The 14,117-nt window shown below is 35.9% G+C and overlaps 1 protein-coding gene across 1 annotated transcript in view; it reads right to left on the reverse strand.

Moving 5' to 3' along the window:
- GMDS (GDP-mannose 4,6-dehydratase) overlaps window positions 1–14,117 on the reverse strand; it is an 847,788-nt gene that overhangs the window by 146,754 nt on the left and 686,917 nt on the right. The window contains exon 8 of the mRNA XM_044668245.1: window positions 6,962–7,080. Within this exon, the coding sequence (XP_044524180.1) occupies window positions 6,962–7,080 (119 nt within the window). The remainder of the gene's footprint in view (window positions 1–6,961; window positions 7,081–14,117) is intronic.

Raw genomic sequence — 14,117 nt, forward strand, 5'->3', positions numbered from 1 at the left:
AAAAAAAAACAACACTAATTGTAAAATTGTTCTTTTAACTGTTATATCTCTAACTAAAGGGAAGAAAATTCTTATGTAATGTTAGTAGATGCTGATGATAATGACGATTATAGAGAGAGGAAATGCAGGTCAAATAAAATCTGTTTCCATTTTAAAAAAAAAAAAAAAGAATGATGAGAATAAATGTCTTTCTTTACTCTTGATTTTAATGGAAGGATCTTTTGTGTTTCTCCAAAGATAATACTAGGTTTTGGTTTTAGATAGACATTATCTATGATAAAGAATAATCTATTGATTATTTAAAATCCTAGGTTTTTATTGATATATTTTCATTTATTTTGTCAATTTTCTGCAGCTATTGATCTGATTCTGTGATGTTGAATATTTGTCATAAAAGGCTATTAAGTTTATGGTTTTTCTAATATTGAACCAGCTCTGCAATCTTGGTATAAAACTAAGCTGGTCATAGTTACAATCTTTTAAATATATCATTATAGTCTCATTGCCAACATTTTATTCAATAATTTAAAATCGATATTCATTTGCCATATCAAAAGTCTCCCTCCCTCCCCTACTCATTTAGCTCTTTTGGTTTTAGCATCAGGACCATATATTTCTCAGAATGTGGAATATCACGCATAACCTCTTTTGTTCATTTTTAGAAGGGCATACTTACTTAGAGTGTACAATATGAGGCAAGCACAGATACTGTAAAATTTGTTTGAAATCACTGACTAAATTATTTCATTTCAGAAAGCAAGATCTACTTCATACTAAAAGAGTTTGTCTTAACTCTCCACATGGGAGAAAGAAAAAAAGGGGGTGAAAAATGTCTATTGACCATATTATGACACATAGTTAGATGAACAACCCCTCAGGATAGACATTTGGAATGGACAATCAGCTAGGACCAGAACTCAACAGGAAGAAGAGTTAAGATTGTATTGCCTTTGAAAAATGATGCAGTGCATTAATGACAAGTTTCTTTGGGAAATAAAGGCCTATATTTTTAACATCTATATTCTTCTGGTGTCAGATAGCTGTGAATCATGGAATAGCAGAGTCTCTGAACAATTAACTTGGAGGATCACTGAAAAAGAAATGGAGGGTTAAATGGAGAATCTTTGTAAAGACAGAAATATTTGCCATTTAGGTATAAAAGAAAAATGGGCATGTGCGCAGTAATTATTGTGTGTTCTCTCTTAGTTGATTGTTAAGCTTACAGCTGAATAAAAATTAAATTACCCAAGTTTATCATTATTAATGTACTTTATTTCAGCTAGAAATGGTATCTAATGGTGAGCACCAGGCCAGGCATACAGGGGGTACTAAAGAAATGCTTGTTGAATCAAACTACAGAATATTAAATCTGAAAGATCCTGTAAAAGCCAAGCAGGCTAACATCCTTGTATTTCAAATGAGGCCTGAGGTCTAGAGAAATTATGTGACTCATATAAGGTCTCCCAGGGTGATCATTGCCCTCTGCCTCTGACTAGAGGGTGGGTCCATGAACTCCGAACCTCCACTCAAGAGAGGAGCTCAGTCCACACATTTCCTTTTTTCTCTCCTGCTTGAATTACTTTAGGACTTTTCTCCATGGCTTCACCACCATGCCCCTGCAGCAGGTTTCTTCCCCCATTCCCTCTCCACTACTTTTTCAGCTTCTTTTGGAGCTTTATCTTCTTCCTTTTGATGGTAAGCTCTTAGAGGGCAGGAGCTGTCTTTTTTGTGTGTGTGTTTGTATTCCCAGAACTGAGCACAGTGCCTGTATTTGCACTATTCAAACTTAATGTTTATTGATTGATTGATCTCTAAAATTAGTAGGAAATTTAATTTTTTACAAAAGTTATCTAACAGCATATTAAGAAAATATTTAAAAAATAAGACTCTTTGTGACTAGAACAAACCAAACTGACACATGGGGAAGAGTACATAGATCTTCATATACAATTGAGACTTTAAGAGAACAAAAGCAAAATTCTAAATGTTTTAAAATTCAACCCTAGATTAGAAATTTTCTTTAAAAATGCATAGGATCGGGGCAGCTGGGTAGCTCAGTGGAGTGAGAGTCAGGCCTAGAGACAGAAGGTCCTAGGTTCAAACCCGGCCTCAGCCACTTCCCAGCTGTGTGACCCTGGGCAAGTCACTTGACCCCCATTGCCCAGCCTTACCAATCTTCCACCTACGAGACAATACACCGAAGTACAAGGGTTTAAAAAAAATGCATAGGATCTAGGGGGCAGCTGGGTAGCTCAGTGGATTGAGAGCCAGGCCTAGAGACGGGAGGTCCTAGGTTCAAATCCGGCCTCAGCCACTTCCCAGCTGTGTGACCCTGGGCAAGTCACTTGACCCCCATTGCCCACCCTTACCGGTCTTCCACCTATGAGCTAATACACAGAAGTTAACGGTTTAAAAACAACAAAAAAAAATGCATAGGATCTCTTTGTAAATTGCTAAATTTCAAAGATTGAAGAACAGGGAGTAAACTGTAAACTCCTCTCTAGAAGAATTTGTTTTATTCACAGTTCTACTATATCCTATTTACACTATGTAACACTTTCAGATTTTAAAAAATGCTTTTCTTAAAAGAAGTCTATTCTATGAGCTAGCTAGCACAAATATTATTAACTCAACTGATTCTTGATTTCAGTATTCTTGCCACTATATCACACTGCCCTCACTAAGTTAACACATTGTGAGACTCGAGATGGGCAAATCCACATTTGTTACTGTTGTTCAGTTGCTTCAGTTATATCTGATTCTTCAAGACCCCATAAAGGGTTTTCTTGGCAGATATTAAGACTTTGCTGTTGCCTTCTCTCTCTCACTGTACAGATGAAGAAACTGAAGCAAACAGGGTTAAGTGACTTGCCCAGGAGTCACACTGCTATTAAGGGTCTGAGTCTAAATTTGAACTCATGAAGAGATTCCAGGCCTGGCACTCTATCCAGTGTGCCAGCTAGCTGCCCACATTACTTAATTTTTTTTATTTGTCTCAGTACCTAACAAAGTTCTTTGTACTTGATGCCTCTGGGCCTGGCACAGAGTAAGTGCTTAAAATATTAATATTTGTTAAAGTTTTCAGGCACTGGAGGATTGGATAATAAATGATTACCCTCAAAACCTGTCAGTGATACTCTTGTTTTATATTATATTACCCATCTCTTACAAAAATGCTATTTTCCTCCCTACCTGCCTCAGCTAGATAGTGAAGTGGCTAAAGTGTTGGGTCTGGAGTCAGGAGAAATATGGGCAAATCTGATCTCATATACTTTAGTTTTTGTGTGGCCTTGGGTGAGTCGTTTAACATCTGCCTGACTCAATTACCTCATCTGCAAACTGAGGATAACTATAATATCTACCTTTATAGGGTTGTTGTGAAGATGAGATGAGATATTTGTTGGGTACTCAGCACAATGTCTAGAAACAGTAGGTGTTTAATAATAAATAATTATTAAAATATAATTATAATATATGTCAAATATAAAAACAATAATATAACAACAGAATAATAAATAAACATAAAATAAATAATAAAAGTTCCTTTGTCCCTCATTTACTTGGAGAAAAGTGCCTATTAGGAACTGTAGGCCTAGACTTAGTATTTTTATTTTAGCAATGAGAAATAATGCCTTTACTCCATGGAGTAGCTTTTGTTTTCTTATCACTGCCTGGATTTTGTGAAAGGAAAGAATAAGATGCTTTTCTTGTCCTTTAATTAAATTTACCTAATTTGTGAACAAATACTGCTGGCAAAGATATATACAAATTCAAATATAGCTTTATCCTAAATATGTGACCTTTACACAGGCATAAATAAATGTGACATAAATAAATAGATTCTATGAGGCTGGGAGAGATGATGATTAGAAGCCAAAGAGTCACAAGGTAAGCTGACTTTGAAAGGTAACATTCACCTGCCATATGGTAACTTTAAGCATTAATCAGTTTCTATGCACCAAAAACACCTTTTACACTGTTGATTTTTCATTCCATTTCCCATTTTATGTAAGTGATATAGCTCTTATAGTTGGTCTCATCATAAATAAGGATAGGGGAATAGGCACAAAGTTGGGAAATGAAGAACTTAAAACTGACTCACAAAGAGTGTTATCAACATAAGTAATATATAAATAGGAACACCTGGAACCCTGAAATAATACAGTTCTTCCCCAGTGAAATACAAGGCCACTAAGAAGAGACTAGCCTATAAACCATGCAGTGAAAAAGCAAGTCGGTGAAAAATATCGATGGATGGGTGGCTCACAGAGTAAGCATTATCTTGATGATGAACTTCAGATGGGCATTGAGGTGGGCCTAGAACTGAATAGGAGGAAGAAAGCAGGTTTGATTCCACTGGGGAAACTGCACTGTATCCTGACAAATACCCATTTTCCTCCTCTTTCATTTTCTTCTTCCCCTTACCGTCTGTCTTAAAATCAATACCATAGGAAAGATGCTTGTTAAGCAAATGAAGAGAGGACTCTATTTTAACTCAATATGCCAGTATTTCTTATCTGTGTTTCTTTACTCCATGATAATTTTTGAAGCAGCTGGAAGATTTTGCCCATATTTATATATTAGACAAGTACTGGTTCCAAGGCAGAATGGTAAGGGCTAGGCAATTGGGGTGACTTGCCCAGGGTCACAGAGCTAGGAAGTATCTGATTTGAACCCAGGATTTCCTGTCTCCAGGCCTGGCTTTCTATCCACTGAGATATCCACTAGTGCCCCAAATGCCCATCTTATTAATGTTAATATTCTTCCTGTGTTGCAAAATGGCAGCAAAATTCAAAATCACAGACCATTACATTTTCTATAGAATCAAACCTGTGAGTCACCACAGGGCAATGGCCCACTGCATAACACTTGTCAAGAGATGACAAACTACAGAAGTTATCGATGACTGCTTGTGACCAAGAAGTGTCATAAAAGATGCCATCAATGACACGTATGATTTGGAAATGGGATGGGCCAATCAGGAAGTGAGAATAAGGAATAATGGTTGTACTAATATTCTCAAAACATTAACGATCACAACAGAAGCATAGAGAAAGGCTACTAGGGTTTTGGATAGATCCTCTAATGAAGACCATGGATAAGAATTGCATGGGATGAGAAAAGCATGATGGGCTGCAAACTATATGAGTGGAAATACTATTCATGTTTATCAAAACAAAGATCCATGGGAGTATCAAAGTGTAAATTGAAAAGGATACCTAGAGTTCTACGCAAATAAATTCCCCAAACTTGAATGCTCTCTAAAGTAACTGAGTTAAGATGTTCTCCACTTCCCCTTTTCCCCAATTTCCAAGTGTTATTCAAATAATAATGTGTTCTTTGTTCATTTCTACATAGTTCCTGAATATGTCAAGATATCGTTCCCAAGTAAAATTTATTGGCCTTCTTGAAAGTTCACCAGCTGCAACTCACTGACTTTGATGGCCTAAGGAACAGCCTTGGCATAGCATCATGGAGGAGCCTGTGGCTTTCCTCTCCTTCTTCCAGCTGAGATTGGTATGTTGATGCAGGGGGCCCAAAGAAGATACAGAAGAAGGGAAATTGAAAAAATAATAAACAATAAAATATAAATTACGGAAAGCATTCACAAAGCCATCATGATTTTATTATCTGGCCTTGAGAAGGAATTTTGTATTTTCTGTCAAACTATGCAGAATATGCATTGTAAACATACTGCACCCTCAGCTCAATATTTTCTTTCATGACTCAGAAAGACAAGAGCTGTGTAATGGGAATGTTGAATGACAGGGGTCCATAACCCTGGTGGCATGAATCAGGATTATAGTGCCCTACCACAGGAAAGATACTTGCTAAGCAAATTAAAAGCAGTCTCTATTTTAATTCAATGTGTCAGTATTTCTTATCTGTGTTTTTTTGTTTCATGATAATTTTTGAAGCAGCTGGATGATTTTGCCCACATTTATACACTACGCAAGGTACCATGTAAGAGGTACCAGAGAGTAATGGAAATGAGGGCTGGACCTAACAGTTAAGAGGAAATGGGTTCAGGGCTTGCCACTGATACATACTAGCCTAGGTGAAGTCAATTCACTGCTCAGTCCCAAAGAAACTTTCTAAGATTCAAAAATACATTATAGTTCCACTGCATTGATGAAGGGATTTCCTATAACTGGAATTCACCACAGTGATGAAATCACAAGTCTGAACTAGAACAAAAGCCATCACAACATACTTTGTTTATTTTATCTTTCTTTTTCCTAGATTAATAAGAAATTATAAGATATTTTGTTCACTTTTAACTGATTTCAATGAAATTTGTTACATGGGTAGATTGTAGATAGATTTCACTGAATGCCTGATTTTTGTGCCCTCTCCTACAATTAGCTGGAATAACCAATGTCTTGAATACTGTCTTATGGACTCAAAGGGTATTTTGGGGAAAAGTAAAAGGTATTTTTAAAACAATTCTTACTAGAACATTCTGTATAGAATGCTAAGTTAACCTTAAAGAAGTGTTTAATCCTTGGGGCTACAGAAAAGAAAAATGACAAGTGAAATGAAAACCGAATAGCATCAAGGATAAAAGTGACTTGCCAGATTTCATGAGGATTAATTTTTAAGGCTACCCCCTACCTTTGTGAAAGCATTTCCCTCCTGTGATGAGGGATTTTGCCAAATATTTTTAATGCTTCAATTAAAACCTGACCTCAAACTTTGTGAAAGGCTCTCATATTCTTCTTCTCAGAGTTGAACAGGCAGGGGCAAAAAACATCCTGGTTGGAAAGGCTCAGTCTTAGTGATTTACCATCTTTGGATTCTGAAGCTCACTGAGGCAGGGCCAAGTCTGGGTTTAACACTAAGGACTCCTGTCTTGCTATGCTAGGAAAGGTGAAGAATTGCTCCATGGGGGCAAATCTATACACAAACACAAATGACTGACAAATGTTCAGAAACCCACTCCCAAACCAGGCAGACTTACACAATAGTTTTCCCAATGTATAAAAAGGATTTCTCCACAAATTCACGGACGCTGTGGACTTCACCAGTAGCAATGACAAAGTCTTCTGGCTCATCAGTCTGTAACATTAGCCACATAGCCTATAGAAAGAAAAATAAATCCAGTTTGAGCATTTCATTAGGTGGCCTCTATCAAATATGATTATTGCATCACCACATTTCTAATATATAGATAACCAGACATGGTTTCAGACAAGGAAAATGGGCATAGCTTCCATATAGGGCTGTAACTGGATTAGTGTAGATTTCTGAGAATTACTTCAGCTATATCACATTGAAGAAGTTGTAGTTTAAAGACTTTATTTAATTTTAATTTTGTTTCATAGCTAGAGGACAAGGAAAAAATGATTTGGAGTTAAAGTGTTAGCCCTCAGAAGAGGAAATTATTTTTATCAGTGAAATTATTAATTTTAAATCCCAGGAACTAAACACCAAAGGAATGTGTAATGCAAGGAAACCAGAGTTGTATAATAAACCATGATACTGAGATTTTCAAAAAGGAAATTGTCTGATATTCACAGAAAAAATAAAAAGATTTTCTTAAGATAGCATTCATAGTCAGGTACTCTTCTTCCACAGACACATATCTAAAATGAATGTTAACATTCCACAACTTACAGAAAAGCTCTCTTTTTCCTTTAAAAAGAAATAAAGAGCCAAAAGATACATGTGGACATTATAAGAGAATCTAGTAGCAAAAGTCAGAACCAGTTTCAAACCTTCCTCACACTCAAACTTCCACTATCAACAGACATTTTGAAAAACTCCAACTTTTTCTTCACACAGGATAAAAAATAAATCCATCTAAAAGAAAATAAGGTTAGTAGGTTTCTAGCTATTAAAGAATATTATGCAAATCAGAATTTATCGAAAGCTTTGAGAAGGCTCAGTTTCATTTTAATGTTTTACTCAAACATTTTAATTCCTTTTAATAACCCAAAGTGAATCTGTCGTGTTTAGGGGAAAATAAAACCAACCATACTTTTCTGCAAGTATTCTATTTTAAAGTATTGTGTGACGTTTTGTTTTTTGTATCTTTAATTTATGGAAGATCTTAGAAAAACATGGAATACAGGTCATTGGGTCATATTTTATATATATTCTTGACATTAACTTCAGCTTGGGGATTTAACATGATGGGACAATGGTAACAGTTTTATTTTTCCTTCTGAAGGATTTGTGCTCCCATCAGTTATGTAATTAAACCTGACCTACTGATAATATACTCTTCACTGGGGAAAAGCCCATCATTCCAGAACATCGGAAATTTCATTCTGAATCAAGAAGTTATAGAGAATGATTAAAGTCACTGTTTTTACTTTTTAAAATTAGAATAATGGCATAACTAGTAATAAAGAACTTTAGTAAATAAAACAATTATAGATACATGCATATATGAAGTTTTCTTTGGTTGGCACAACAGAAATTCAATAGAGATAATACCATGTAATACCATGCCAAATTACAGAATGTAGAGTTGAATTTATAGATGGTCCATTTACATGAGATCCCAAATCCTCCAATACTTATGAGCTATGTAGCTTTGGCCAAGTTACTTAACCTCTCATTTCCTCAGTCTCTTCTGAGGTGATAAGTAAGGGAGATATCCATTGGATGTAAAATGGAGATATCTTCTATCTCCAAGTGTTGTTGCAAGGATAAAATGAGATAATTGTACAGCATTTAGCATACATCTTAGTACATAGTAGGTGCTTTATAAATGCTAGCTATGATGAAGGTGATGGTGTTCCTTTGAGGTACACTTCAGGTACCAACTCCTTTGGAAAAACTTCCCTGATGCCTCCAAGTAAAAGCAATCTCCCCCATACCCTTTTTCTTTTCAAATACTTCGTAAAGATGGAATGATATGAAACCAAGTAGCAAAATATATCATGTAAATAGTTACGTGAAAGAAAAAAAAGACTACTAAAAAAAGGAGGCAACAAAATTATTCCTGTAAATAATGTTTTCTACTGTTTTTTCAATTAGATAATAAAAAACTACAGATAGCTTTAAATACCAGGTACACACATTCCCACTGGTACTGCTTTTGTCAGCCAGATAGAAATGTGTGTCTTTGTAGAAGCTTCTCACTTTCAGTATGGTAAGTGCCAAGAATCTTTATTTCTGCATCAGACTTTTTGAGGCCTTTGACCTATCAATTTCTAGGCATTTCCTTTAAAGTTCATATTGTACCAGATTCCAGGCTGGGAACAAGAAAGAGAGGAATACACAACTCCAGATTTATTTGTCATTACTGAACGGTTTGCTGGTTTTTACAGAGGGGAAAAACTTTGTTTAAATTTCCACCGAATATAATTAATGGTTATTGACTGGAAAATGAAGAACAGGTGACACTGAATTAGAAGATAAACGATCTTGTGTTCTAGTGTGACAATGGGTTAGTAATTTGCTGCAAAGCTGAGGCCTAGTGCATCCCATCATAATGCTAGATCATGTCCAGGACACAAAAGCCTCTGTGTGAGAGGTATTCATCCATTCACCTCCGTATACAGCTGCAGAAGTTGTTTTGGTCCATTTGTTCTCTGATGGACGGCACAACTGAGGCAAAAGTTCACTAATTCTCACCTTCCTGTTCACATGCTGAACCACACGACCCATGACATGGTTAGGCCACAATCTGTGATAAAATCACTGCCTTGCTTTGGCTTTTGGATATCAGAACTATTTTGTGGTCACATGTTGTAGAAATCTCTCCCTCCCACTCAGTTCCACCCCTAAACAATGAGAAGAAAAAGGATGGGGTCCAGACTTCCTGTAGTACTGGTATTTATATAACTCATTTGGAGATTACTGTACTTAATACTTCAGAGTTCCTTTAGCCAACTATTTACTTTCATTCTTGATTTTGGTTACAAGTTCAAATAAAAAAACATTTATCTTGTATCAAACTCCAAAGAGGAGAAAAGTCCTCCTGGAATGCACTAGAACTTCAGGTTCTTCAATATAATATTAAAACAATATGAAATAATGATATGTAACAAATGTAATATAATATCTTTTAATGATAAATGTGTATAGAACAACATTTAAATCACATCACTCTTAAGGCTTACAAGGACAAACTCCCAATGAGATTCCATATACTTTACATTTAAATACTAAATAAATAGAAAAAGATTTAATGAAGGATAATATATGTATCAAACAAATGTTTGTTTTACAAACCCAGATTATGATAGTTTACAGACTATGAATGATGATGATGAAAAGTAACTTTCTCATAATGAAGAGCCAGATCTCCCAAATGATGAATACAGGTAGGGAGGGAACAGAATGGAATAGACAGAAAACAATTTTCATCTAAGCTAATGTTCTTTCAAAGTAACTCTTCACACCTGGACTAGTGAAGGAGAACACTTGAATTGTATCACCATAGCCAACTAGCTGCTCCCGATTCTGTGCATGCCTTTTGGATTGTGGGGTGTGTTTGCCTCCAAATTCTCAAGTCTACAATTGCTTCCACTTCTCTATTAACCTCCAGTTCAGCATCCAAGCCAGAAACATTTATTAACTGAGCTGTCATCCATGAATAACAAGATTTGTTAATCAAGGTTATGTTTAACTACATTTGATTCCCGTTTTTTAAGCTTGGTGCTTCTGTGCTGTATAATTCTGAGAAGAGTCAATGCAGAGACCACTTACCTATTTTCTGGGGAGGTAAGGAAGTTTCCAAAAAATTTTAAATTGGATGGATAGTGTTGTGTTTGGTCTGACAAACACCATCTTGCACAAAGAGAAGGACAGGCATTAAACTGGTGATTTCAGTGGCATAGAGAACTTCTAAAGAGGAACTCCCTCTGCCAATGCAGGTCAACATATTCTCTGCAAGTAAGGGGCTCAGTGTAGGGCTTCCTAATTTTTTCTGTATCACAGATCCCTTAAGTCTGGTGAACTCCAAGGATCCCTTCCCAGAGCAATGCTTACAAATGCATAAAATAAAATACATAGGATTACAGAGGAAATCAATCACAATAAAATGCACAGGTAACTTTTTCTTATTGGAGTTGACAGATCCTCCTGATCCCAGGCCAAGAATTCTTGTCTTAGAAAGCTCCTTCATGCAGCATGAGTTAAGGGATTTCCTCAGGCCACAACTTCTTTGTCTTAGAAATGGGGCTTGAACCTGACACATCCTAAGACCAGTTCACTATCGACTAAACCATGAAGCTTCATTGTAGGAACTGCTAAATGAATGCTTGTTGAATTTTATCTGTGTTGGCAACAAGGTGGGGGTCAGTGGATTGAGAGTCAGGCCTAGAGAGGCAGGAGGTCCTGGGTTCAAATTTGACCTCAGGCACTTCCTAGCTGTGTGACTCTGGGCAGATCACACCCCCATTGCCTATTCCTTACTTCTCTTCTGGCTTGGAACCAATACACAGAACTGATTCTAACATGGAAGGTAAGGGTATTAAAAAAAAAAAAAGAATTGGAGCTGAGGTGAATTACACACGTGCACAGAGGCCCTGTATATTTATACATAGACATATACCTTTTCTCTATTCACAACAGTTTTACTTTTCATTTTTTGAGGTGGTAGAAGCTTATGTTTTTATAAAATGACATCTTTCTGGAAACAGTTATATTTAGGATTTTAATGATTCTTTAATGTTTTAGGTATTGGTTTTTATAGATTTTTCAAGATGGTCTGGAGTCAGTGAGAAGTGGTTAGTTTTTCTGGTCCCTTTTGACACTCCAACTTCATTTCAAGTAAGTCCCTATCATGTCCAAGGTATAATTTCAAAGAATAACAGAGGTAGAAAGAGTACCTGCCAGAAAGCAAGAGAAGGAACTCTGCAGGCATGGCAGATCAGAGTAAGAGGATTTCATCCTTGGACTGCTGAGATGCTGCTTCTAGTAGTTCCAATTATGGGTTGACTGGGAACAAAATGACATGGTAGATGCTTGGCATGTCTCGGGTTTCCCTCCTGTTTTCTAGACTGAGATGCCCATACATCCCTAAGGAGGCAGGGAGCTATGTTGTTCCAGATATTCAACCATTACTGTCTTAGAGCCATCCTTGGCTAGTAAACAAGTTCCTAGCTAGCTCTTTTTTTCCAAAGTTTCCAAAGGGACATTCTCAGTAGGGAGGCTGTTGAAATGGATGACTCAATAAGTCAGTCAGGGGGCAGCTCTGCCAATAAAACAGTTCTGTTACAGTTCCAGTATTCCAGACTTCAGAAAAAAGAAAAGTGCTAAAATTCAGGAAGCTGAGTAGTCTTTGGTAACTTTGGGGGTGGAAGTGAGGGTGGGAATGATGTAGTAGGTTCAATATTGGAGTAATACAAAATTATTTTTCATTATGCTTAAAGGAGTCTTAAGGTTATCAGTAAAAGTAAGTACTTTCAGTTAGTTCTTAATAAGAACATATTTCTCTGGGGAAAAGATATTTTATATTCAAGAAGCAAATTAATGATCTTAAGATATTAAAGAATAGGCTAGTCATTTACTGAGAGAAAAGGGATAACTGGTGACCAATCTCTAATATTTCAATGGTATCCTCAAGATATCAGGAGAAAGTGAGAAAAGCTCTTGGCAAATCTAGGTGAACTCTCTATGGTAAAAACAGATATGAGTTGCATGGGATGGGCTGGCACTGAAGGGTTGCAGCTTGCATTTTTGCAGGGAATATTCAAATTAAAGAGATCATAGATGAGTAGAACATGGTAATAACTAAAACTGACTAGAAAACATCTAGTAGTAGCACTGAAGTTCTAACTCCCATGAAGAAGGTTGATTGATATTAGGGAAGATGAATGAATATTTAGTAGCTGAATTTCACCAAAAATTTTGTACTTTTTCCATATGGATCTGTATCTTTTCATAAGTTATCCTTTTTAGATATGAAAACCATTAGAAACAAATCTGACCTCAGATTCTAACTGTGTGATCTTGGGCAATGGGGTCACGAAGAGTCTGACAATCAACAAAATGACAAATTTAGAGATTTGTTGCAATTGTTAGTTTCTGAGGTGTAAATGTTCATCCTGAAAATTTAACAATTAGCTTCAGGAGTCCATTAAGGTTGGCTCCAGCATACGGCTTTTCTTTTTTCTTTTTTTAAACTTAATTAATTAATTTAGAATATTTTTCCATGGTTATATGATTCATATTTTTTCCTACCACTCCCTCCTCCCCCCTCTGGAGTCCATGAGCAATTCCACTGGATTTACATGTATCATTGTTCTATTTCCATATTATTACTATTTTCAATGGAGTAATTATTTAAAGTCAACATCCCCAATCATATCCCCATCGAACCATGTGATCAATCATATGTTTTTCTTCTGCATTTCTATTCCCACAGTTCTTTCTCTGGATGTGGATAATGTTCTGTCTCACAAGTCTCTGGGACTTTTCAAATTAACTTGATTTAATTTCAAACTAACCCATTAGGATGTGAGCTCCTTGAGAGCAGGGACTGTCTTTTCTGTTTGTATTCTGAGTACTTAGAAAAGTGCTTTGTATATGGTAAGCCCTTAGTAAATGTTTCATTTGTTCATTCATGATTATCAAAAAGAAAAGACATCATTAAAACAGATACTTTCATTAAAATAATAGTAAAGGAATTTTAAAAGATAAAATTCTAGCCACAAATCTCTTATTTCTGTCATAGCCCTTCTTTGTTCTAAGGCATTGTGGCATGCACATTTCTCCTGATGAGATTTTTGCAGATATTTTAAAGATTCCAAAGAATAGAAATGGGAAAGGAAAAAAATCTACAGTTAGTCTCCCCTCTCCAAAATAATATTTGATAAGAGCACAGAAATATTAAGATATAAAACTTGTGAAAATTGTGAAGAAACTACAGTGCATACTAAATAGATTGCATTTCCTTTCCACCAAACACTGTTATTTTATCGTGTTATCTGAATGACTAATTGTTGCTTTGTCTACATAATAATAACTGATATTTTTATGGCAATTTGAGACATGCGAAATGCTTTACATTCATTACTTTGTCATGTATAACACTTCTCATATATTACCTAATATATATCATATAAACATACACTAAAAGATTTGTAAGGAACTTTCCTTTTTCATTTCTTTACCTCCTATTTCAGTCCTATTCTACCTCTGGACTCCAAATCTGG

The sequence above is a fragment of the Gracilinanus agilis genome, chromosome 1, assembly GCF_016433145.1.
Source record: "Gracilinanus agilis isolate LMUSP501 chromosome 1, AgileGrace, whole genome shotgun sequence".
NCBI lineage: Eukaryota > Metazoa > Chordata > Mammalia > Didelphimorphia > Didelphidae > Gracilinanus > Gracilinanus agilis.